The following is a 25,194-nucleotide window of genomic DNA, read 5'->3' as shown; positions in this document are numbered from 1 at the left end:
TGTAGGGGAGGAACTAGAATCTTTTCAAGACAGTTAGCTCCCCTGTCCAATACCGGAAGTGGGTCTTTTCAAGTCATCACGCCTAAGCAAGTAAGAAGGATACCATTTGTACTTTGGAATCTGATTAATCTTCACTATAGAAATAAGTTCTCGTGTCCCATATTTAAGCAAAAATGTAGTTTAGATGTTGCTGTAATTTTTAATTTATTTATTTTGAATATATATGCAATGGAGGTTTGACAAACCGTGATACAAACAAATCTATTGCTCAGACATGGCCGACTCGGGAGCTGGTGGACGTGGTGGATTTCGTGGTGGGTTTGGCGGAGAAGGCAGAGGCCGTGGACGCGGCAGAGGCCGTGGAAGAGGACGGGGCCGAGGACGTGGACGTGGTGCTAAAGAGGGTGAAAAGGATTGGATTCCAGTGACCAAGCTTGGACGCCTTGTAAAAGATGGAAAAATAAAGAGCTTGGAAGAGATCTACTTGTTTTCTCTCCCTATCAAGGTTAGGATATATTCAACTGCACGTTCGGCTTTTTGACATGTTCTTTTTTGTATTTTACGCTCAGCCGCTTCATTATTACCTTTAAGTAGGACAGCAAAAAACTATAATACTGCATTTTGAAATGGTTTTATTTGCAAATCTTCCTATGCAGAGTTTTCATTGGAGCTGTCGTAATTGTTGGATATATATATATACTTGCATCTCTGCATTGTTTTGTTTTAGTGAAGTGATCTGAATTACATGTGATTTGAAAAACATCGTGTTGGTGCCATTTTACTTGTTTCATCTTTGTTTTAATGGAATGTGAAATCATTGGATACATATACTTGCATCACTGCATTGTTTTGTTTTAGTGAAGTGATAGGTATTTCCCCTACACCAGCATCTTGCCTTCATAGTTAAGACTGAATTGCATGTAATTTAAAAACATTGTGTTGGAGTTATTTCACTTGTTTCTTTGTCTTATAGGAATGTGAAATCATTGATTCGTTTCTTCCATCTGGGACTCTAAAGGATGAAGTTCTTAAAATCATGCCTGTACAAAAGCAGACTCGTGCCGGACAGCGAACACGATTCAAGGTATAAAATGGAAGTTTTAAAGTTGCGTCCATGGGTAAAGTGGATAAATTTGCTTATAACTGCCAGCTAAATGTTTAATAAAAATATATATTATTAGTGTTACTAGGTCACCTGCAGATTCCTGATCTTCAGAATGGCATGTGAAAGGACTAATGCCTTACCCAATAAATCTTAGTTGCTTGGTGCTGGAGGAGAAGAATAAGATTTAACAGTACACATTTTCTTTGCTGTCATTCCCGTACAGGCATTTGTTGCTGTGGGTGATTACAACGGCCATGTTGGTCTGGGAGTCAAGTGCTCAAAAGAAGTAGCTACTGCTATCCGTGGAGCAATCATCCTTGCCAAGTTGTCAGTTATTCCAGTGCGAAGAGGTTACTGGGGTAACAAGATCGGAAAGCCACACACTGTGCCATGCAAGGTAGGGCAAAGTTTCAAACAGCATGTTGTTATTAATCCTTGTAGCTTGATGAGCCACAATTGTGGCTTTGCCAGAGAAGGTTGGGGAAGGCAATTTTCATTACTTTTATTGCAAAGTTCAAGCTTTCTCTCTTTCCAAAATTGTATAAGTTTCTTGGTCTCATTTTTACTCAAGAGAAGCAATAATCACCCACTTTTGTCATCAGTATTCAGTTATTAGCCAGTCATTTGTGATAGTTATACTTTTATGCAGTGCTAAGAGAGTTAACATTTGTACTTGTCAGAGAAAGCCTGTTTTGTTACAAATCCATTTTGCATCTTGCTGATCATTGGCTAGTGATCATTTGTATTTCATAGTGGGTTAAAGCAGTTTTATCAGAATAAGTTTTTAAACTTAAACTTTTTGATTGAAGAAAATATGATTCTATTTAATAAGGTAACTGGCAAGTGTGGCAGTGTCCTTGTTCGTCTCATCCCTGCCCCTCGTGGTACTGGAATTGTGAGTGCACCTGTTCCTAAAAAGCTGCTTACCATGGCTGGTATTGACGACTGCTATACATCTGCCCGTGGTGCCACAGCCACTCTGGGCAACTTTGGTGAGGGTATTTTATTTTAAGTGTGTAGAAATAAACTTAACATTTTTCATACTTTTATCTTACTGGAGGTGTTTTGAATTTCATTTGCTGCCATTAGAAAAAAATTTTAATTCAAAGATATTTTGAAATAACTTTCTAGCCACCCTGCTTCTTGCAGCACCTTGTGGCAGATACGATTTTACCCAAAGTTACCTCTGGATATGGTTCCCATCTGTCCTGTCTTTGTATTGAGCGGATAGTGGCAGCAAGATTGCGCTATTTTAATATCAGTCATCCAACATAACATTCATCAAGAACATCTTTAACTGTAGCATGTACATTTATTATTCATGTCATTGTTGTGTTTCAGCCAAAGCTACATATTCTGCCATCTCTAAGACATATGCTTACTTGACACCAGACTTGTGGAAGGAAACTGTGTTCAACAAAGCACCTTACCAGGAGTACACAGACTACTTGATGAAACACCACTCGCGTGTTGGCGTTCAGAGGCAGGAGCAGAAAGTGTACTAAATGTTTAAAAAAAAAAGTCTTGAAAATAAACACAGACTTGTGGAAGTATTTCCCTGTTTTGAAGTAGTATTCAGTTTGCTTCGGTTGGTTTAATGCTAGGATCCAGTCTTGAGTGTGTCGTGTGCTTGAAGTTGAAAGGCTTCCGTAGAAAAGTAACTCCCATTATTTTCAGTATACCATAGAGAAGGTGCGATGAGCTCTTAGCATCTGGGCACCTTAGCCAACTCTGCATTACTTAGTGTCACAAGAATTAACTATGTAAACTTCCTAAAAACATTGAAATTGCAAAAGACGGGTCTTAATGATGACCACCACTTGACAAACAGCAATTGCGTGCTACTACCTGTAAACGCATAATATTTATTTCCCTGTTTTGTATATCTCGCTTATACAATATGCACTACACTTCTCATTTCATTCCTGACTGCATGTGGGCATGGGCACACTTTAAGGGCAATATTGCTTTGATCTGCCCCATTTTGAAAAAAAAAATTTTTTTAATCGGAAGTCTTTGTTAAAAAAAAATGGTTCTATTTTTTTTTTTGCGAACACATTCCTTTGCACTCCAGGTACAATTTTTTCAGGATCTAGGGGACATAACTATTGCTGTTTTTAAAGGGGGCTAATGAAAGTGATCAAAAAGCAGGGCTGGTGGAAGTAACAGGTACACAGTGAACCATGGGAATTCTTTCATATTGTTACCTTTTGACTCAGTACAAGAATAGCAGCAGAAATATCTTTTTAAAGCAGGAATTTTTTTTTAAAAAGTAGTTCTTTAGAACCTAAAATATTAACGTTTAAAAGAAATTAAAATTAGTAGAAAGTGATAGAAAAAATTATAAGCTTCATAGCCAATAACTGCTAATGTTTTTCAAAACTTTGAGAATGGCAAGTTCCAATTGCAAATTGTTGGCTTTAGAAATGGATACCATTACAAAGGCTTTTCTCTGTCACAGACAGAAAAAAGTGATGTTTAAATTGCCAGATACACTAATTAATCCAGTTGATTTCACACGAGTTATAATTTTATCAATGCCTGACTGCTTGTTCCCATGAAATGCTCGCTTACCGTCTTTATGTCACAGCACGATTATGTCATTTAATCACGTCGTCTGTTACCTCTTAATAATGTGCACTTCCTTATGTTTATGTGTGCTTAATTTTACATAAACTTATTACTATACTACTGCAGCAAAAGTACATTTACTTTTGAATTGTAATGAAACAAATATGGCAATTTGAAATCCACAGTACTGTGTACAGAGGGATTTTAGGCCTTGGTCATCATTTTGACTCAAGTAAAGTTAGTTTTGTCTGCATGTTACAAAAACATCCTCAAATGTCCTTAAAATAGATTTCCAGATCCTTAAAACTCCTAAGAAGGTCCTTATTTTCAATGTGGTCAGACCTGTGTGAGCCCTGTTATAATTCAATGCGTTTAAACTAGAACAAAAATCTAAAGTAGCAGTTTTGAATCACGTCAAGATAAAAAGCGTCTGGAAATGATTTGGCACCAGGAGTATGTAAAAGATTTTCATCGTGCGCAATAATTCTCTGAATACTAATTTACTACTGGCGGAATATGTGCGACGAATGTTGGCGTGTGCAAATAAGGGAGATCATATCGCGATAGAAAAAGCCATAGCGTTAGGCTGATTATTTCCCCTGTTCAGTGGCGAGATGCTTGTAAGGTTATGCATTCAAATGGCCACTTTAATCCGGGGTAAATGTCAATAATGACTGCCTGAAATATGTTGAGGCATTTAGTGGTAAAACCGTGTTCCTTTGAACCTACGTGCAGCAAATGCATGTGTCTAACCAACGTGAAAGTATAAGATGGTTTACATGACCACGACAAGTATGTGTATAACAACTTGCGTAAGACAAATTAGATAATGCCTAGATATTTAGAAATAAAAATATAAATGGGCATTATATAGCATTTTGCATGAATAAATACATACCTACCGGTCTGTTTACGTAATACTAAATGCATTCACCTTTCACATTACAATCATATTGAACATTACAACCCGCAGAATATGTGTAATGACGTGGATCACCCCGAAAGTACAAAGTATACAAAATGATGGGTGTCGTTCGGTTTCGTAATCTATCCCAGTCTTCCTACTTCTACCAGTGTCAATAAGACCAAGAAAAAAGGATTCCATAAGCCCAGTGGCATGTGAACTGTAAGTGGCTCACTGTGTCTAACATGGTGTACGGAGGGCGTAGCCGAACGTTTTGCTTTCACCTCCTCTTACTTTCCCGAATTAATCATGCTGGATGGACGAAGGGCGTAGCCTTGAATTGACGACCCTCTGCTCCAATGTCGAGGTGCGTCGCCTAATCCTTAAAAAGGTCTGGGAAAGCGGATAGTCCAGTGATAACGGCACTGGTGTCAGAGTTTGGAGACGTGCTGGTTCGATTCCCGCGCTGCGCAGTGTACTTCCGTCAGTGGATTTATCTGTTGAGTCCTCAGAAAAGTAGCTAAGTAAATAGAGAAAAAGCCACAGGCTGCCCAACGTTTCAGTCTTTCACGTGTCTCTTCACAGCGACTGAAGGGTTACGGCACTATTACGTTACCAAGGATGTATAAAGATGAATTCCTTCTGAACTTGCCTTCCTCTAGTCGTTCGTGTGTGGTGTTGTGCTTTTCTTTTCCGTCATTATTTGCCTGGCTTGCAGTTCTCTTTAATCGATCGGCGCCCCCCGTTGTGAAAGACAGGGCGTGCATCCCCGCCACGAGATGCAAGGCTGGTTGCTGAAGCTGTACCCCAACATCTTACAGCGACAAGGAAGTGGAGATGGAGCTCTGACCTCACGATCGCAGTTTTACTACAACCCCCACCCCACCTTCACCTGCTTTTTTGATTCTATTTAAAATCGCTGGGCGGAAATCTACTTCTCAAGCTTCCTATACACGAGGAAATTAATCTTCATTGTGTTAGGCGCACATCAGTTGAGACAGCTCTTTGAACCGCTGCCTTGGATCAAACACTGTGATTACAGCACTGATGTTCTGCTCGCAGGGCTGGAGTCGAATCAAACGCTTTTTCTTTCTTTCTTTTTTGACACTAGTGCAGCACCTACTGGCAAACTGTACACGTATTAAAAATTTATTACTGGCTGTCAGCTGAATCGTGTTACGTGCAAGTAGATTTCCCGCCTCGCTGCACGAGATAAGCTTCGATTGTTCCGTCTTGCATTCCCAGTTAGTTCCCTAGCCCCATTTCACTGGCATTTTTTTTTTTCAAAGACAGAGAGCTGAGACGGTGTCTACAGCTACGCTGATGGGTAGATATCAAATCATTACGAAACGAGTAGGTGCTTCCATCTGTACATATTGACTCAAGTGGGTGCGGATTTTCAATTGGTACTTTCCGGTTTCTCAAAAAGTTCAGGGCTTTATTATGTATTTTTGTTTCATGGCACTGCTTCATTGAATAATGCTAGACGGATCATGTGGCTAGAACCAGGAAAATCTGGAGGCAACTTTAACCTTTTCATTCCACGGCAACGGCTGCCAAGTCACAGGGCGTGCATAATCGCAGAGGAATAACGCTGTAACATATAACAGTATGTGATAGTGATAGTAGCTATAACAACAAAAAAAAAAAACCAAACAATTATTATTGTAAATCACTCATTTTTTAATAAACAATGATCTGATTAGCAAAAGTCTTTTTTCGACACGTAACCCCTTTGACAAAAAATATCAAGCAAATGGATCGGGTCAAAACCAAAAGGGTTAATTACACGATGAAACTGAATCGACTATTATTTTGACTGCGTTCATACTTGCACATGCTTCTGCTATGCAATATGAAACCTGTTTCATTTCAGCGCATGGCGTAAACTTCTTTTTAAAAAAATTTGTCGGGTGAGTGGAAGGGTTGTGGAGAGAATGGGTTAAGTATATGCGGTCGGTACGTCTGGCACGCGCCCGCCCCACTTGTGTCAGGACAGTGTCAACATGATGCAAGTGTCTCGCGCGTCCTGCAGGCTTCAGCTCAGGTGCCGTCAGGGCATCGATGGCGCTGCTGCCGCAGCAGGGTTTCTCTCTCTCACTCCCTGCGCTGTAGCCACCCCCATCCTCTGAACATCGCTGCTTGTTCTTTCACTTCCCCCGACCGCCAAGCGTCCAATTGTCTGCACGTCGATTTTGCTCGCAGTTTTGTTCCACAAGAGCTGGCAGTCTAAGGGCGGGCGCCATGACGTCATGGTTGGACGGCGACAACTTGATTTGGTAACGCACTTCGCACGTAATGAAACACAGGTGCAGAGCGAGGGTTTTTTTTTATATTATTATTGTAGCTATACCGTGTGATGGATTATAAAGAAAACCTCTTCTCCCTCGCTTTTCCTCCCCTCTCCCTCTCTGTCTCTCTCAGTTTAGCGAGGTCCATCTCTATGACATTGACTTAATGGTTAAGCTCGTTGAAATAGCGCCGAAGAATGTTTTGTTTCATTAGACTTCATATCCGCACAGTTTTGTATGTATGTTCGTTTGGAATCATTGTGTCATGACTTCACGTTAATTAGTTTACAGTGGCGGATGGCCCTTTTCAATTATGTGATTCCGTATCTGTTTTATTGATCTTGCATGATTGGTACTGACATTACATATTATGCTTGTCAAAGAGCATTTGTCTAACTGCAATAAAGAAGTATCTGTCTGTTAGTCTCTCTCCCCACCTCTCTCTATCACATGTGCATGTACATCAAAACTTCTAAAATGGCATGCAATTTTTCTAACGTTCTGACTTTACGCGAGGCATCCTAATTAACTGTGTGGGTTTGTTTTTGTTTTTTAATACCTGTTGGTCTGCAGCAGCTACAGGGACTAGTGAGAAGTATGCTCGACTGCCGATGCGCTGCTTACCTTAATTAACTGAGATAACACAAAAGCAAAAGAGCATCGATGGGAAAGGAGTGAAAAAAAAGTGTAGAATTCACTTTGGATGCATTGCAACATACATTCTGGTCCGTGAGCGCTACACCATGGTAAACAATAAGACATGATGTAGGTACAGGAAAAATGCACTTTATTTGTCTGCACCAGTCACGCCCAACTTACCGAGGGGTGGCTGAACGTAGCGCTGGCACGAGGAGCGATGCAAGCACCCGAGAGAATGTTAGATGGGTTGCATGGACCGCTGCAGAGAAGACGCATGCGCGAGGAAATTATCGTTACGTCACGAAAACTTGGGGGGGGGGGAGACAAACAACCGCATGCCAACAACACCCAGTAGGCGTTGGTGCATGAGCGACAGGAGCCAACTGCGCACATCTCCCACTGCTCCAGTCCGCCATTGTACCACTTTACTCGAGATCTCATTTTCCCCCGAGACTTACCTGATAATAGAACAAAATTCTTAGAACCTACGCGAACACGTGCATCTATGAATGCACAGAACGCGCCCACGTTAAGTACGTGCATAAAAGCACGGTCGCGCATGCGCACAACCCCACCACCAGAAGGCCAACTTGTTTGTTTTTCCAGTGACCGGATTCAGTTCGTGCAACACAGGCCTTTAGCATCCCAATTTCTAGGTCAGCCTTACAGCCTCACTCGTCGGAACAGAGTTAAACACCACCAAACACAACCTGTTCTTAAAAGTTTTTTAGAAATTGGTCAGGAATTCATTTCCGGTGACTTCACAAGCTCGCTGTTATGGCAACGGCTCCTTAGCATGAACTCTTGCATGTATGGCGTTAGAAGTTAGAATGTGAACAGTTAGGATTCCCATGCTTAAACTTCCCAAAATATGCTGATTCTTCATACGACAGTCGTTTTCTGCGACAGGTAATCGAAATTAGAAATGTTTGGCATGATGGGCATCGACTAAGGGCCTTGCGTCGTCAGGAAGAGCCTGGATAAGCCTGAAAGTCGTGGATTCAAGCAAGTTCTCCACATCGTCCACGTCTTTGATGAGCACAAACTTTCCTTCACTCCTAAAGTCGCTTCCGAAAACTTTACAAGCGCAGTCAACATTTCTTTGAGGACATAAAGTGTCCGGCTAGTCCTTTTGTCAGAACACAGTCTAGCTTGCTTTGTCTCAGGAGCTATCCACTTTATTCTTTGGTGTGCTCAGGGAGATCTCTCGAAAGCTTCTTTTCTATCTTCATTCGGTAGAGAGGTTGACGGCTTTCTGCGCACCTGGATCCCTGAAGATGCCGCATAACGATCTCATACTGGCAAAAACTTGGTACATGTATAACCATGACCGCTTGTATGTAGGTATAAAAGAGTATTAAAAAAAATCTCTCACGTGACTGAGGGAAATTAAGTACACGCATTTATATAAATATGAATAAGTAAGGCTTGCACCACAACCCAGTTCTCGAGGATTAAAAGGTTAAAATGTAATCATACATATAAAAAGATAACGAAAATATAAAAAATATACATGGCTTTGCTTACATTGTCAAGGCTACTGTCAAAAGGACAGCTGGACCATACGTTGATTACGAATGCACTTGGACATTCATCTTCACAACCTTGACCTTGAAAGTAATGCCTGGTCGAACGTTTACCTCATGAACTTTGATCTGGGAACATACTCAGCTTTGGGGAAATAGTTCCTGGCATTGAACTCACCCCAGTAATACGAAAGGTTCTTGCATTCTTGCAGACCCTCGCCCCATACAAAGATGCAGAAAAAGGTGGCGATAGCAAACAGTAGCAGCTAGATATGGTGCGTGCAAGCACATAATTTGTTTTAATTGTAGCAAATTTGAACCCTGCCAAACACGCAAACCACATTTCTTACCGAACTTCAGCCTTCAGCTTCAATGCCAGAACTGGCGAGTCTGCAGCACCACCGCCCACGTGTTACCCTGGGACCGAAGAAGTTGCTAGAGTTGGCGCGTACTCTCCATCCGCCCACGTTTAACAGACCCGACATATTACCACACAAGGCTGACGAGCTAATAATGCAACCAGCGAAAATTAATTACCCGTCCACTGGCAGCTTGCTCATGTTTTGTACTGAATATATAAGTACTCGAATAAGGACTTGCGACAGACCATCTCATGCCTTGTTGAATGAGTTGCGCTCACCTTCCAGCGTTGGTCTTCGACAGTTCGATCGAGTAAGAATTTTCCATCATCATGAAAACTATGTGTGTGTGTATGCAACGTTGAATGGACTAAAAACACTTATATTTTCAAACATATATATATACACACATACAGCGGGCTAGTGAATTTTCAGAAGAGATTCCTTGTAAGGACCAGAGAGCATCGGAAGAGGGTTCGTGTAGTCCTTTAGAGTTTATTCGCTCGGAGGGTCACTCAGTTAAGAAACTTTTAACATTTATTGCTCGCAGCTGCGTTTTCCCTGTTCGTGGAAATGGTTGTCGACAGCAAAATTCGAAGCCAGCGGCGAGGGGCGGCGTGAACACGCCAAACCTCGGGCGGACGATTCCACGCTTGTCAACAAGTGAACTCTCTCTTCTTGTCTAGGAGCGCCGTGAGCAGCGCACAGATGGATTTTTTTTTTTTTAAGACAAAAAGTAAAAATAAAAACTAGCAAACAATAGAGAGATGTTTTGATCAGAAAGAAGAAAAAGCGATGATAAAAACAGACTGCAGTGAAATCTGTGTAGTTTACCTGTCATTTTACCGATATTACAAATACCTTCTTATGTGTCTGCTGAGTGAAAAAAGCGAAGAGTATATACCTTTGAAATACTGTTGAAAGGCACACTCAAAAATGAGAGTCGATGACACTCGACAGAAAAAACGAGCCAAGTGCTATGTTTCTCCACCCGGTTACCAAACTGGAGGTACCATTTCCCCCAACAACTCTCCAAAAAAAAAAAAAAAAAAAAAACACCTTCGGTCAATGGCAGCTAGTTTTAGTCTCACAGCATTCATCCAGCCGTTGAATAGAACAAAGATGTACCCGGTAATGTGTTCCGTCAATACTGAGAAGGACGGTTCCAGCGTTCCAGAATTAGATCGTCGCACTGAGCTGGAGGGCGCACCGAGTGACATGCACTGGTACAGAAACTCCTCCCGCCTCCATCAGTCGACATGAACAGAAGTGAACGACTGGTCACTGGCCGTCCTTTACGATTATTAGATACACGGAGTTACATAAATATATAACTCCTTGATCAGATACCAGTCTGTTTCTCTTCTTACAGTGGTGTAGGAAGATGGGAGGTGGGGAAGGTAGGGGCAAACTCCGAGCTCACAGTGAACGACTTTCGCACTCGCACATTAAGAAGAAAAAAAAAAAGGAGGTACACGAGTATAACTATGCACGCACGTGCGCCGGGTACACGTTAGTAGCATCACAACATAGGCTGCATGCAGTGTTAAACGACAAAGCAGCACTTATTAAGGAACAAAACTCATTGAAAAATTACTCGCCCTGTTACATTGCAATCACAAGGTTTGTAAATCAGTGTGCACCCACCTACCCTCACCCCTCAAAAACACACATCCTGTCTTCTTTGATGAATGACTTTGTTGTGTAGTGTAGTAGTGCTTCTTTTTCCTTTCTTCAGCTCAAGGGTAAGATGTAAAAAAAAAAAATCACAAGTTTTGCTGATCCTGTTGCCCTCGTAAATAAAGATTTATCATTCGTCTCTCTCTCTCTAGGTTCCTTTACCTTTTTGTATTTTGCGATGAATCACATCTCAAGCATTTGGGGGATATTCTTGCCCCCCACAGAATCTGTTTTTGAAGGGGAGGCTGCTCCCCTTGCTACCCTGGTTCCTACGCCACTGTCATGGATACGGGGTGAACGGCCTGAGATCTGATTTCTTCCATCTGTACGAGCAAGAAATAAACAAAACAAGGAAAACTTTACAGACTTCTTGCTCTGAGCGACATTAATCCTTCCGGTGTGAAAATCAAAATGTCAAAAAATAGCCTTGTTGTGTGGTTTGCGAACATCACCCAGAGTGAAAAAAAAAGCTTTAGATTGCTGTTAGTGAACAAATTTCAGTCAAATAAGATTTAATATCTCCAAGAAAAGTTCAGCTTGTATGTCAGTCTAGTTTTACAATGATAACAATTTGGCTTTGTTATGTTGTCTGAATATTTTCCTGTTATCTGCTGATTTTAAAATATATGTATAAAAAGTACAAACAAGATATAATTTTATGATCCTACATATGGCAACGGGATTTACTATCACAAAAAAGCGCCTCTTCATTCTTCAAGCAGGATTTTATATCAAGTGGAGGTGAAATATATAGTTATGGAGCACAAACCGCAATGATTTTAAAATCTCACACCTAGCGAGTCTTTAAAAATATTGTTTGTGAGAATTGTGAATAACTTAATTTAATGTTTATTATTTTAAAATTTTTAATTTTTTTAAATGTTTGCTAAATTTTTCTAACTTGTTTCATTTAAAACTTTAACACAATTACAACAGTGTTAGCGTTTTTGAAACGTTTATAAAATGTTTCAATGGTATCTGGGTAGGCTGGAGGATTCATTCCAATTAGCAAAGAAACTGTGATGCTGATGCTGTGGACCAGGGATGTCAAACATCCGGTTCTTGGCAAGCACACCTGAGGCTCGCTCAATGGACACTGCAGCGATTCGCAAAATCTATTGTATAGGTCTTTCCATACCTTGCTGAAAAGTTTACAAACCTAAAGGAAATCTGCCCCAAGGATTTGGTAAACCAACTGTATGCACATTGCATGTTTCTCAGTTTAAGTAATAAAAATATTCTGCAATAATGTTTATTAAATGACTTCAGTCAGTTGTGTGCGACCCTTATGACAACACAAATGTGACCATCTGGCCCTGGGGGGGACCCTTGGTTGGACATGCCTGCTGTGGATAGACTATTCGACTGCAGTTCTCCAGACACATCGACGAATGAGATTTTTAACTGGTAGAAAAGAGCAGGAGAACGCATTACATTTTCTGTATATTGCATATTTGGGGGTCGGTTCCAAATAGGCATTTATACGGATATATTTTTTAAGTCTAAGTCCAGCGCGTTCATTTCTGTGATTGCGCACTGTTTTTTTCCTAGATCCTGAGTTGGATATGCAGACACACATGCCGTCTGACAACTTTGTTTGTAACCTCATGGCTCTGCTCGGGTAGTCAGCCAGGCGTGACTTGTCGCACGGTTATCGACGACAGGGAGGCGGGAGACGCGGGGTATCTGTGGCTCTTGTGCCAACTGCTAGCATGGCCGCCAGCGTGTGTGCAAACAGAACTCCGGCTGGATGACAAATAAAATCGTACAAGACAGGCAATGAGGTTGTAAATATTCCTTGTCATTGCACACTGCCAGTCTATCTCATTTTATTACTCGCGTGCAATGTTGTGAGCGCATGCTTGCGTGCGCATACAGTTTGCAAGTTCGTGCGTTTGCATAAGTGTGCACCCGATGTGTTTGTGTGTGTGTGTGTGTGTGTGTGTGTGTGTGTGTGTGTGTGTGTGTGTGTGTGTGTGCACATGCGATTGCGTGTCTGTGCATATGTGTTTGTGTGTGTGCATGTGGATTTACCTGTGCATGTGGATACGCGCTTGTATGTTTGTGTTTATGGGTGCATGCATGCGTGAGTGGGTGTGTCTGTGTGTATGTTTGCGCGGGTACATGTGTATATTTGTGCGCTGGTGCACCCAAAGCCTGTCTGAAGCGATCTTGCGACTCAAAGGAATCAGCCCTCGCCGTTTTGCCGGCACCACTGACCGGTCGATAGCACCGCAGTCGGGTGAGTAGCGTTAAGTACAGCGCGTCACAGAAGAAGAAAGAAAAAAGGTTTTTACCTCCATGATTTATATCTGTCAAAACGCTTGCACAGGGTCGCGCCATGCCCAGCTTACAAGGCGACAACGGGCCTTGTGCACAATTAGCCCATAAATCATCGCCTGGATCATTGTCGGGCTCGGCTTTGTCGCCTAGAGGACATATTCAACCTCAAACCTTTCTAGTGACAATTTTCGCACAGCACGTTGAAAAAAAAAAAACCACGCACACAAACACAAACAGCGTTGTCAGCATACTCGGGGAAACCGTTGTATCCTCCCGCGACTTCAGGTAGCAAAGTCTGGAGTAGCTATAGCACGTGTCGATGTGTGGTTGAAGGCGATGGATGGGTCTTCATGCAGGTGCAAATGATGAACAAAACACGGGTAGAAGGAAGACATGAGTGGGGTATGTGGGGGGGGGGTGTTTATTGCAGCGATATTTGAGAATCCTTTTCGCTGGTTGGTGGTGAGGAGAGGGCTGATGAGGGAGAAAGGGTGCGACTGGCTAGTTCAGGTGTAAATTCTATATTTACCGGTGCACCTTCACATGAAGCTCGATTAAACGTTGAATTTTGGGGTGGGAAAGTTAAATACACGATGCTGTGTAGGAGAACTTTTGTCCTTCATAGAAATGTACAGATGAGTATGTTTTAGAATGCACGGACTCCTGATAGCGTTTTATATCTATATATGTGAATTTTTAAAAAGTATGAGAACTTGACATTTAAAATTATTTGGAAACTATACATTCTCAAGCGATTTCGTATCGACATATCTTTTTATATGCTTTTGCAGACCTTGTCTTTGTGTTGTATGGATTTGTATTATTGTATACTCATACTCTCTCTTTATATATATATATCTTAATGTCTCAAGTAAAAAATGTAAATAAATGTTTCAAGTGTTAATATGTGTCGAGAGACAGACTTACATGCTTAGCATCGAGAGACAGGCTTACAGATTTATGACCTTTTCATTATCTGAATGATGATGATGATGGGGGAGATGTCGCTCCCACCTTCTAATGTTGCAGGTGCCGCTGCACTCTGTCGCCGTGTACAAAAGGTCACGTGAATCGCACTGGCCTCAGAAGATTTTTGAAAAACTGAAATCGATCGACATTGTAAGAAACCTGCGTAACCAGTTTGCTGCAAACGACAGGCCATTCGTTGTGTGTATAGATCTCCTCTGTGTACTCTGTGTGTGTGGGTGGGTCGCGGGAAGGGATGGGGCTGGGGGATGGTGTGTATAGGGGCAAATGCGTGGTTGGTGCGAGGGAGGTAGAGGGATTATACCAACGACCTCCGACATTTCCACTGCTGTCGCTCTTTTTCTCTTCTGTCCCCAGACGCGTTACGTGGATGTCAAGTATGAATGTATTATGTTTGTACAGTAGACATGTGTCATGTGGCCACACTGACCGCTTCTCGTAGGTCACTTGAAAGGTCAATTACAAATGTCACATGACGCTGGTGACGGGGAATGAAACGTTCGCTAGTGACATTTGGCAGCGACAGAGAAGTTACACCTGGAGGTTACCTTCATTACCTTGTTATTTATTATGAGTTTAGTCACGTGTCCATAGGCTGATCTGTGAACAGGGATTGTAGCTAGACAACAGAGAACAGAACTCTTTTCCCCGACCACCCAAGTCTTCTCTTACTTCTCGTCCTGGGGGCCGTCGCCAAGGACGATGACAAGACAAGGACTTTTGTTATCTACTGACCTCGTGCTTTCACCCGTTGCAAATTATCTCCCTTTTTTTACCACCAGAAGAGTTAATTGCTTCCCCTCCACTTCACGTCGATGGACATAATGAGGCACAGGACAGGGACCACTCGGTTGCCTGCGTCTGTTCTGTATTTAACAAGATGTCGAAGCAGCTGTACCTCTGGCCTGCAGATCTTGCACCTACACGAAGAACATGACTAATTAACACAATGGGACAAGAAGTGAAGAATACTGCAGATTGGCCTAAAGGTCGCGATACCATTTCAAGGAGAATATAAATTTTAAAAATGTGTAGTCTAATTGTAAAATTAGACGAATAATTACTTGAATCCTTACTTGATAATGGTATATGAGTGCAATTTTGTATGCTCACAATGGATCGCCTATTTTTTTTTTTTTTAATCGGGAATTTTTAGCTCATTAGGTAGTGAAACATTTCTCCACAACAACTTTAAAGGGTCAATGTTTTAAGACATGAAACCCATTGTTATTGTGAGAATTGATTTTAATTTTGAAAATGGTAGCATGACTTTTGGGGTGGTCTGTACCTCAAAGTCCTTGCCCGACGTGGGACAAAGCACGATCCAAGGAGACATGGCAGAACGTTGAGACCTCCGCCAAGAGAAGTCGTGAACATCGATCGAACAGCCCTCGGTGTGATTAGTTGACGGAAGGAGAGAACGAATCTGCGGAGACGCTGATGTACCCCGACTGATGGTGTCTGTGCAATAACATACAGATGAATCGGTGGATGCGATGGTGGGCCTCAAGTGATGGCGACTGTACGAGAACACACATTGCCATGACCCTAAACAGCTGCAGGACGCCCCAGAGACCAGTTCAGCATCAAGACCACTCACCATGTTGAAGCGGATACCATCTGACTAGGTCCTCGTATGTCTCGAGAACGTGTGGGAAGTAGTATATAGTATTTTGTATCAAGCATAATCCTGTCGTTTGAAAGATAAATTACACACCACTAGACATTTAATGATTTCTGTGTACACACCCTGTGCACCTATGATTGGGATCATTTAACTTGTTCTCCTTTAAATAAAAAGATTTTAACCCCATTTGCCTTCTAACATCGTCTCGTAGTCTGTAGAAGAAGTAGGGGCGGTGGTGGTTATGGTAGTAATAATAGTAGTCTTGAAGTTTATTTAATTTTTTCATTTACAGAGCGAGTGTTAAGTGTTTAAACACCACTTCTTGCTTACTGAGTTACACTGATACAAATTGATGGGACTGTCATTAACAGTCTTACAATCATCTATTGTTGCTCTGTTCTCAAGTCCAGCACTTCAAATTTATCTGAAGAAAGAGATAAAAAACGAAAGCTTTGACTTTCATGGAGCTATCTTCGTAGTTCCTTTATAACTGTGCTAATTTTTTTAAAAATAGTTTATCCTAGTTCTTGCTTACCCTACCTTTTCTTTGCACGGTTTTGTTTCCTTTCACTACTCTACCCGTACATTAGTCATTCGGCATTATAATAACTTTTGTATTTTGTCCCAAGAGCAAACTTTGCCGGTAAACATTCTGTCCTCCGGCCAAGGACAAGATAATCCGATAACAGCTAGGCATACTTTAATCGATAGCGACTCCTCCCGCTGTATGCTAATTCCTGGGGTCACGGGGTCACTTTTCATGTGGCTATGGTGCCAGCCACATTGAGCCGCTCATGCCTTGTCCTTTTTGCACAAAGATTATAAGGCTACAATCTGGGCTGCTGTCTATATATGGCCTGTCGGCATGACGCTTGTCAGACTGTAAGAAAGCTCGCAGCCTGCAAAAAGGGCGCTGGCCTTTAAACAGTTACCATTTTTGTTCCCTGTCTAGGTCTCCTGTACAATTACTTTAAGAATTACGTTTTCGATCGCATGATTAATGCTTCGACCTGCCAAGTTGACTTCGCTTTGTTGGGGGTAATCAACCATAGCTGTGGTTCTTTTTCGCTGTTAAGGTTTACTTGGGTTTTTATATCGACAATATGGCTTTTTTCTGCCTGGTTGAAGAGTGAAAGACGAGAAGTCCTGTGTTGAAATATGTTATCTGCGGTACAATTCCTAGCTAGTAAAGGTTTAGGGGAATCCGGCTCTGGCGATTTGAAAGCATTTATTTGATAGGAAAAAAAGTCCCTTGATTACGATTCTGCTTTAGGAGAGAAAGGCGATGGAAGAGGAGAAAACAGGAGTACCCCTGTAAATCTTATGATCTGAGCTCGGGAATCTTTCCCAGCATCTACTAGTGTAACATTAAAGGAGACAACTTGGCTCTACAACACAGACAGCAAAATATTGTCTTATTATTGCATCGTTTTACTGTTTTCTGGCGCTTTAGACTGATGCCATGCCTTATTCCCTTCACACTGCCACGTGTTCCTTTTCTGTGTCAATACGCCTTTGGGGATTTTCACTTTTGGTTTGGCTAGTGAAAGACCTTTGGTGGCCTGTAAGCTGACTCCTCTGTGTCGGATGTCCGGGTACACTGGCCTACAGCCAAAGCCCAGCTCTCACTTCTGGCTCCACGCGCCACATCCTGGCACTCTGTCTCAGATAAACGCAGTGAAGGGGGTGATCCTGACACATCCCTTGGGCGAAAGTCTTTTCTGAAGAAGTCAACGTCCAGGTCCTCGTGTTCATGACTGATGGTGTGCCTTATTTTATTGTAGATGTGGGATGTCAGCCATACCAACGAAGGCGCAGTGCTGATTCTTGGAATAGTGTGGGAATCATCAGGCAAGAAGCTCACACGCAGCCTCTTAGACCATGCCTTACTGTCTGACAACTATCTCGACATGGTGTCGTCCCAGCGTCTTGCTCGGTAGGGAAGGTGCCAGACCCTCAGCCTTAGGAGGGTTCATCCCAGTGACTGGTGGCTCTGTAAACCTGAGCAGCAGGGGAAAGCAGAGTAGGGCTACTGCTTACACATCAACTACAACGACAGCCCTTAGGATCGTGGAGTGGAATGCACAAGGCGTCCAAAGGTCACAAAACCCTTCGACTGAGACCATTGCCATCTTGAATGAACAAGATTTAAAAAAGAGTCTTGACGAATGACAAAGATTCCCAAAGAAAAAACTAGCTACCGACCCATTACCCTACTCAGCTATCTCGGCAAGACCCTCGAGCGCATGATCAACAAGCGCTTGATGTATTACTGGAAACCAACCACATGATCACCAAAGAACATATGGCTTTCATGAAGAACAGGAACACTGAAGACCAGCTCATTTACCTAGCGCAGTCAATAGAAAAAAAAACATTTCAGGAAAAGAAGAAGGTAGTTGCTACGTACACTGACCTAGCCAATGTCTTCCACAAAGTCTGGAAGGAGGATCTCTACAAATCTGTCACCTGAGTTTGCAGTCCCCCAGTGGGCAGTTGGAACGTCTCAGACATCACCTCCTGAGCACTCCTTCACTCTCAGCACATGATGGTGACAGTCCAGTGGATCCTTGCACACTGGGCTTGTCGGGAAATAAGGAGGCAAACAAACTCGCCAGGTCAGCAGCCGTCTGACAATCCCCTGCAGCGAAGCCAAGGCTTTCGTTAAGCATCACTTCAAGGGCTAGTGGGCAATCCGCCATTAGATGACCAGAAGCTCCGTCGGAAACGTCACCGGCAGACCATCATCTTCCACCTGCACACTGGACACATGCCGACTGCGTGCACACTGTGTTTTACCTGGGGCTGTCATACACTGAAAACTGTTCATGCGAGACGGGCCTACAGACCCAAGAGCATATTCTCTAGAACTGCTGACTAGACAGACCGGATAGAGATGTGGCTTTAGAGAGCCACACTGTAAGAAAGAATCTGGGGATCAAAGAAAACATGGTAAAAAAATAGCCCTTTTCATAATCACAATAAAAAATTGAAGTCTAACAGGCATGATCCCTGGAAAGCAAAGCAAAGAAAAACTCCTGAAAACAGTGGTATCGAAGATGTTAATCAGACGCCCTCACGAGCAAGCCTGCGCATTACAATGGCAGACACCGCCATCTGGTTCATCGTCACTTGAATCACGTGATTGAATACTGGGGAGTGCAAGGCCATACAGAGAATATTTTGGGGAGTTTATTCCACGACAACTGCTCTACCAGCATTCTCCCCGTGAGACCAGCTCTGGTCATCCTCCCCACACCATTATCTTCCTTCCTGTACCGCAAAACCACCGCTAGGTGGATGCACTTTTCATTCCAATTAATCGGCCATCAAGCATCCTTCTGTCACAAAAGAAACCTGCATAAAAGATTCTATTGTTTGTGCTCTATCTGCGGACGTGCATTACAAGTGCTATTATTAGAACTATTGTGTTGCAAGCCTCTGTATTTGCTTATGCAACGATTGCATAAGTCTTAAAGATTGTTTCCCTTGTTACCTGTACTCGCAAAAATCATGGCCTGCAGAAATCACAAATAGTGTCCGACCATATATTTTAACCGTATTCACAAGTCTTCAGAAGCACCGAGGTTAAAGTACAGTTCAGATTCTCGTAGTCCCAGGAGATAAGTTTTCTGCGGGGGGACCTGACAACTCCTGGGACAGCTCTTCGTGATCAAAAGAACGTGCGGCGTCAAGCAGCCACCGGTTGACTTTTACTTGTCAGAATAGTCACCAGAAAGTTTTTGCCATTTAGAGTCACCTGCTGGTACTTACCTGTGTACATGGGACATAACTCTTAAATTATGACGTCAAAGGTACACCTGATGTTCCTGAGTGCACCTTACTTTTGCGTTTGTTTTTCTCCCTTTTTCATTTTTGTGGTCGTGTTTTGCTTTGAATATGGATCATTCTTGCAGACTCAGCCTTTTTTCGTCACGTTGCGATAGTTTCAAGATTTGCACGTGCAAGATTTTGCTTGCAAATATAGCTTTGCAACACCGCTCCATCCACACGTAGTAAGGCCACCTGCAAATGTCTTGCAAAAAAGATTATGGGTAGTAAGCAATACAACAGGCAAAATTGAAGAAGAGATACTTTCAGTAACCGTTGCGGCTACCTTAGTTATTTCGCTCAAGGAAGCTCAGAGAGAGAGAGAAGACAAAGACGTGGGTGAGGGAGTTAAGGCTTGATTAAATATACACGGGTAATTCTCCCACACTGACATTAAAATGAAACATGACCGCATCGCCACTTTTTTGTTATAAAGCGAGGCTATTCTGATCAAGCATTCCGACTGCCTACATCCATGTAGGTCACGTCCTATCTTTGCAAACCTTGCTTCAGGGCTCCTTGCTGGCCGTGCGCAAGGTCTTGCACTAAAATAGTCCTTCGGTTCTTCATTTTTCTTGTTTGTATTTAACTCGAATGTTGATCCTTTTCTCACAAACTCATCTTTCTTTGGCTGTTTTTTTAAGTCCTTTCTTGAAAAGGGGGGGGGGGAAATAGAGAAGACGAGGGGATGGTAAGGGTTGAGAGGTCTGATACTGTGCACTTTGTGTGACAGACTGACAGTGACACCTTTCCTCAACAGTCGGTCATTAGCTGATGATAACTTTGGCTTGGCAAGGTGTTTTTGTTGTTAAAGTGATCGATGGTGCATCATGATGACCAGGGAATGCACTTTACTTAGCATCAGAGAAACACACTCAGTGCAAGGCCTGCGGCCACTGCATGGCACGGAACCAGCAAGCCGGAGCCGTGGACCACAAGGGCAAAAGCGAGGACCTCAGTCGAGACCTGAGAGTGCAGCCATGACGCTGTGGTACAGAACTACCCAACTAGGTTGCTTTACCTCCGATCTCTAACCACAAATTTCCAGAGCATCCAGAAGTAGCTGATATGAGCAAAGTGCAGGACTGCCAAGACATGGACCAATCTGCGTTACCTGCTGACCTCTTTGCCAGTTAGCAGCGAGATCACCTCGCATCGCTGTTGACCTCCTCCTACGCCCCCCAACCCTCGAGGCTGATTTACTTCCCCTCGTTACTTTGATGCGTGACATATGCGCTGCTTGCAGGCGTTTCTTAGCAAGTCTCGAGGCTCAGACACGCGAGGCTCTGCTCAGAAAACGTCTTGCAGGGCTGCACAGCTGTATCTCTTGTCCATAATGCTTCCTTACTCTCAACTCTCTTCCACGTTCATTACTGCTTGCAGTTTTGAGCTGACGACGCTTCAAACCCGCCTTAACATCCTATGACTAAAGTTCTGGGGTGGTTATGTCGCTAACCAGTAGCAGCATAAACGACATGCCCCTAGGAGTTACCTCGTTTGGCGGTTAAGAGTGTAGAAGCATTTCAGCTGACTGCTACACCTTAGCCATTCATGCAGCGTACTGTGCTTTCATCCTCCGGTTGCTATGTCGGCATTACAGAGGCTGCGGCCCGAGGGCCGCATTAAAAAAGCCATGCGGATTGTCTCAAAGACAAAAGAGAAGCGGTTGGAAGCTTATTATACACGCACATTTGCCTGGGTTTTGTCTCTCTCTCTCCCTGTGTGTTGGGAGGAGTAATACCGTAGGGGAGGCAGAGAAGAAGAAAAAAAAAAGTCAGGCGAAACCGGTGAGATGGGGCGGTCGTTGAGTGAGTAGAATTAACGGCAATGACCGCTCAACGCCTGGCGACAGGCTCGCACAGCCAACCGGTAATAGCGCCAAACAGCGGCGGCCGACGTAGAGATGAGTGGGTGGGTCGAGGTGGGGGCGGGGAGGGGAACAGAGAGAGAGACAGAAAAGCAGACGACACACATTGCACGGTAGCTGCTGGCATGACGCGCACTGGCGCGCTGCTAGTGTCGCGACAATGAGAGAGAACTAGCAGTGCCTACACTCCCCGTAATATCCACGTTGTACAGACTGCCAATAGCCAACAAATATGAATGTGTACGTGGGTGGTGTGTTTATCACGGTGTTCCCGAGCGCGTGGTGTTTTTTTTTTTTTTAAGTAGAAAGGGTATAGCTTCGTCCGTCTCTCCTCCAGGTCATCGACCAGAAGGGTCCCAGCGTCTGTCAACGTCACAACGCTGTCCCCGCTCGACCTGAACTTGACCAGACAACTGCGCATGCTGACGCCCAAGCCACCAGCGTGACCCCACAACCCATAAGCCTACACAGCTGCGGTATCTCCCGAAAAGCATCTGGGGCTCTAAGTGGCTCAACACTGGCGAGCATTGAGAAGTCGCCGGTGTTAAAATTTGACGCGTGGTGAATTATCCTTTCGCAGGGGAAGGACGTAGCAGAGACGTACTAAGCCGTCCTTTCCCCGTCGCTTGACGCATGTCGTCATGGCGACTTGGCGGGCGACGTCTGTTTTACATCTGCGCTCGGTGTCAAAGCAAATAGACTCTGCGGAGTGTTGGTATACAGATGGGTGGAACAGCTGTAATTCTGAAATGTGGCACAGTAGAACTTGACAACTGTCATTCCATGCATCCTTTTCTAATATCATTAGTTACTCACAGGCCCCGGATCGCTGCTTCAGTAATCATTTCCATGGTCAGTCCATAGTTAAAAAGTAGAGTTTAAAAATATTCTTCCAAAAACGAATAAAAAATAGTATAAGCCCTAATATTTCTATCACATGAGGAATGACCCCTGCTTACAAATCGATTCACATATAAAGCGTTATTTCAATTCCTATACAGGGGAAAAAAAGTTTAAACCGTGACATAGTGCCTATGGCATCCTGTTGAATAAAGCCTTGATCACGAAATCATATTCATTTACTATTGTAACATCATGATTCAAAAATCGACCTTTTTAAAAGTCCAGATCGATAATCGAAAGTTTTTAATTGCTGCTCCCGCGGGCAGAAGGTATTTAGAATCGTTCACATCTTTAATTACTTATTTAACTATTAATTTAACAAATTAGTTTGACTGAAAAAAATTGCATTTAAAAAAACAATACCAAGATTGAAGATCATGGGCCAACAACAACGATAATGAATTTATTCTACCGATTGTCACCGTTGTCGTCATCATCAATCATGATCAAGATCAGACTAATTTATAATTCGATTGTCGATCAACTTCTCAATGAAAATCTATTTAGAGGATCAATTTAAAATAATAGTTAATGTATGGTGGAATTTGAAAGTCTCTAAAATAATTCATGACAAAAGTTATAGCATAGTTCAAACCACCTGCTTCATTGACAGACGTGTACCCACTATGCCTACTTTTGGTAGCTAGGTGGAAATAAAAATGGCTAAAGCGTTAAATGCCCTCCGATGAATACTTCTCATGTAAAACACGTTTTAGTTGACTTGGCACTGTGATATGCACCTGTATTCGTAGACCAAGGTTTAAAAATTATCCACTTCTTGGCGTCTAGCGCTGTAACTGAGTCGGCGGTTTGCCAGTGCGGCGCGATCAGTCGATCAGAGTTGGAATCCCACGGCAATAGAAAGTTGCGCAAAGCAGTGCGCAGTAAACGTTGAGTCTATGCAAATGTTGTGTTGTGAACGCCATCTTGAAGCTGTACCAGGGAGATAAGTAGGGGGTGATCGAAAGAAAATCGCAGTAATTCCGTGCCATCGAAGGCACTGCTTGGGATATTTCATGTGCACATGAAAGACGATGGCTACGACGGAGAATAAGTTGTCAACGACCGAAAGGGTCATCAAAAGTAAGTGAAGCATCTTCCTTGTGGTCGAGTAGCCATCTTTCAACCGCCATATTAGACATGTCGGCCATTATCATTAGCATCGATCGCACCGTACACAGCCTTCTAAGTCTTTTTCAGTGCAACATATGCTGTTTATAAACATACATTATGTTTTAAAATGTGTCGGACATTCTAATAAATATTTTGGTGTCGGGATTTTGCTCCGCAACCCGTTCATACACTTCCTCCATCAGTCACGATTGTATGTTTACATTCGAAACAACCCTGTCGTCTAGCTAATATTTTAAGTTACTCGTGTGCATTTCAAATTCTTTATGTCAAATAAGTGTCTTTATTTTTCGTAGTTAACATATAAATATGCGGTTCCAAAAGAAAGCGGAATGTTGGGTTTCATAATTTGCGAATGATCCAAAAGCCACCATTCTTGGAAGCAGAAGACAGCAGCTGCCTGCCTCCGGCGACCTATATCCAGTCGGGACTGCAGTTTCAGTTTGCTGTAAAGTTCTTAGGTTAGGTGCTCAGTTGTAGATGCCACACACGGTGAACACATAATTTCACACGAAACTAAAATAAGGCTTAAAGAATTACTAAGCACTCCTTGATAGGGCGCTGCCTGAAGTAATAGAAATTACTGTTTTAATGCATGAGTTAAAGGCATTATACAGAGGTATGTAGTAATGACAATCCTAAATTGTGACAAACTATTGTCATCTATCATAGTTATATACAATAATAATGCATATGGACAAAATGAACAGTTTCTGTTCACTTTTCAAGCTTCCCTACATCAGGTTCACAATAAAACTCCACAAAGAGCACCTCTGCAGCTTGCATCAGTTTTAGAGAACATGAGAGGTTTACCATGTGGTGTGTGATTTAAATAAACACGTCAATCTCCCATCAGCATCTATAACTGACATCTGTTGGTAATGGCCCTGACATCCTCCATAAGTTATTCTTCACTGCTATTATAACAGATGGTAGTTTGGGCAAATGGTGTCTGTTACACTAGCAGTATGTTCACCCTAGGAAAACATCTTTTCAGTAAACTCGGTAGTGTTCTGCTTTACGTCCCAACCATACCTCAACCTTAAAAAGAAAAGTAAAGCCCAGGAGTATGAAGAATAGCAAGTCTTCATGTTGCCATGATGAATGAGGCACAATATTCTGATCATCGCTTATGGTAGAGATGCAACAAGAAAATGAGAATGCAATAAAACTTTAGTACTGCCAACCAAGTACAAAGCATTAGCTGAGTTTAAAAGTTTCCACTATGCTATTTTATCATTTATTTCCACGAAAATTAGAGCAAAATATCTTAATCTTGCATGAAGATAGCAGGTGGAAAAGGTATGCATGAAGATGGGCATATTTAATCATTAACATATAAATGACACTGACTATCAATATATATATATGTATAAAATATATATGTATGTGGGGAGGGGGCAGATGGGAGAGGGAGAGCCAGAAATGTGAGAGGTACACAGCTTGTCAGTTTGCCACCCAGAGAGTATTTGTCAGTGGCATGCATGTGT

At 42.6% G+C, this 25,194-nt stretch overlaps 2 protein-coding genes and 1 long non-coding RNA gene across 5 annotated transcripts in view; 2 read left to right on the top strand and 1 right to left on the bottom strand.

Annotated features, from left to right (window-relative positions):
* The first annotated feature begins 5 nt into the window (after positions 1–5).
* On the top strand, positions 6–2,660 carry LOC112562381 (40S ribosomal protein S2). The gene is made up of 6 exons (XM_025235630.1): positions 6–90; positions 273–505; positions 974–1,084; positions 1,329–1,502; positions 1,938–2,097; positions 2,447–2,660. The coding sequence occupies exons 2-6, from the start codon at positions 275–277 to the stop codon at positions 2,608–2,610; spliced, it is 840 nt and encodes a 279-aa protein (XP_025091415.1). The 5' UTR covers positions 6–90; positions 273–274; the 3' UTR covers positions 2,611–2,660.
* An 11,912-nt stretch (positions 2,661–14,572) lies between these two features.
* On the bottom strand, positions 14,573–23,441 carry LOC112575631. The gene is made up of 3 exons (XR_003101681.1): positions 23,314–23,441; positions 15,634–15,806; positions 14,573–15,265 (listed from the first exon to the last, which is right to left on the bottom strand). It is a non-coding gene; the product is annotated as an uncharacterized LOC112575631 (long non-coding RNA).
* A 33-nt stretch (positions 23,442–23,474) lies between these two features.
* Positions 23,475–25,194, top strand: part of LOC112575601 (serine/threonine-protein phosphatase 2B catalytic subunit alpha isoform-like) — a 31,283-nt gene continuing 29,563 nt past the window's right edge. For all 3 annotated transcript variants that reach the window (XM_025257592.1, XM_025257577.1, XM_025257586.1), the window contains exon 1: positions 23,475–23,656. In XM_025257592.1, coding sequence (XP_025113377.1) covers positions 23,608–23,656 — 49 coding nt within the window. In that variant the 5' untranslated portion in view covers positions 23,475–23,607. The remainder of the gene's footprint in view (positions 23,657–25,194) is intronic.

The sequence above is a fragment of the Pomacea canaliculata genome, linkage group LG1, assembly GCF_003073045.1.
Source record: "Pomacea canaliculata isolate SZHN2017 linkage group LG1, ASM307304v1, whole genome shotgun sequence".
Classification (NCBI taxonomy): domain Eukaryota; kingdom Metazoa; phylum Mollusca; class Gastropoda; order Architaenioglossa; family Ampullariidae; genus Pomacea; species Pomacea canaliculata.
The sequence above is the reverse complement of the archived record's forward strand: the minus strand, read 5'-3'. Positions and strand labels throughout refer to the sequence as shown.

Bases quoted from the DNA above. Each gene is read 5' to 3' on its own strand.
- LOC112562381 (XM_025235630.1), top strand. From the start codon at position 275: ATGGCCGACTCGGGAGCTGGTGGACGTGGTGGATTTCGTGGTGGGTTT. The intron at 506-973 runs GTTAGGATATAT...TTTGTCTTATAG, and splicing joins TGTTTTCTCTCCCTATCAAG to GAATGTGAAATCATTGATTC. The intron at 1,085-1,328 runs GTATAAAATGGA...ATTCCCGTACAG, and splicing joins GACAGCGAACACGATTCAAG to GCATTTGTTGCTGTGGGTGA.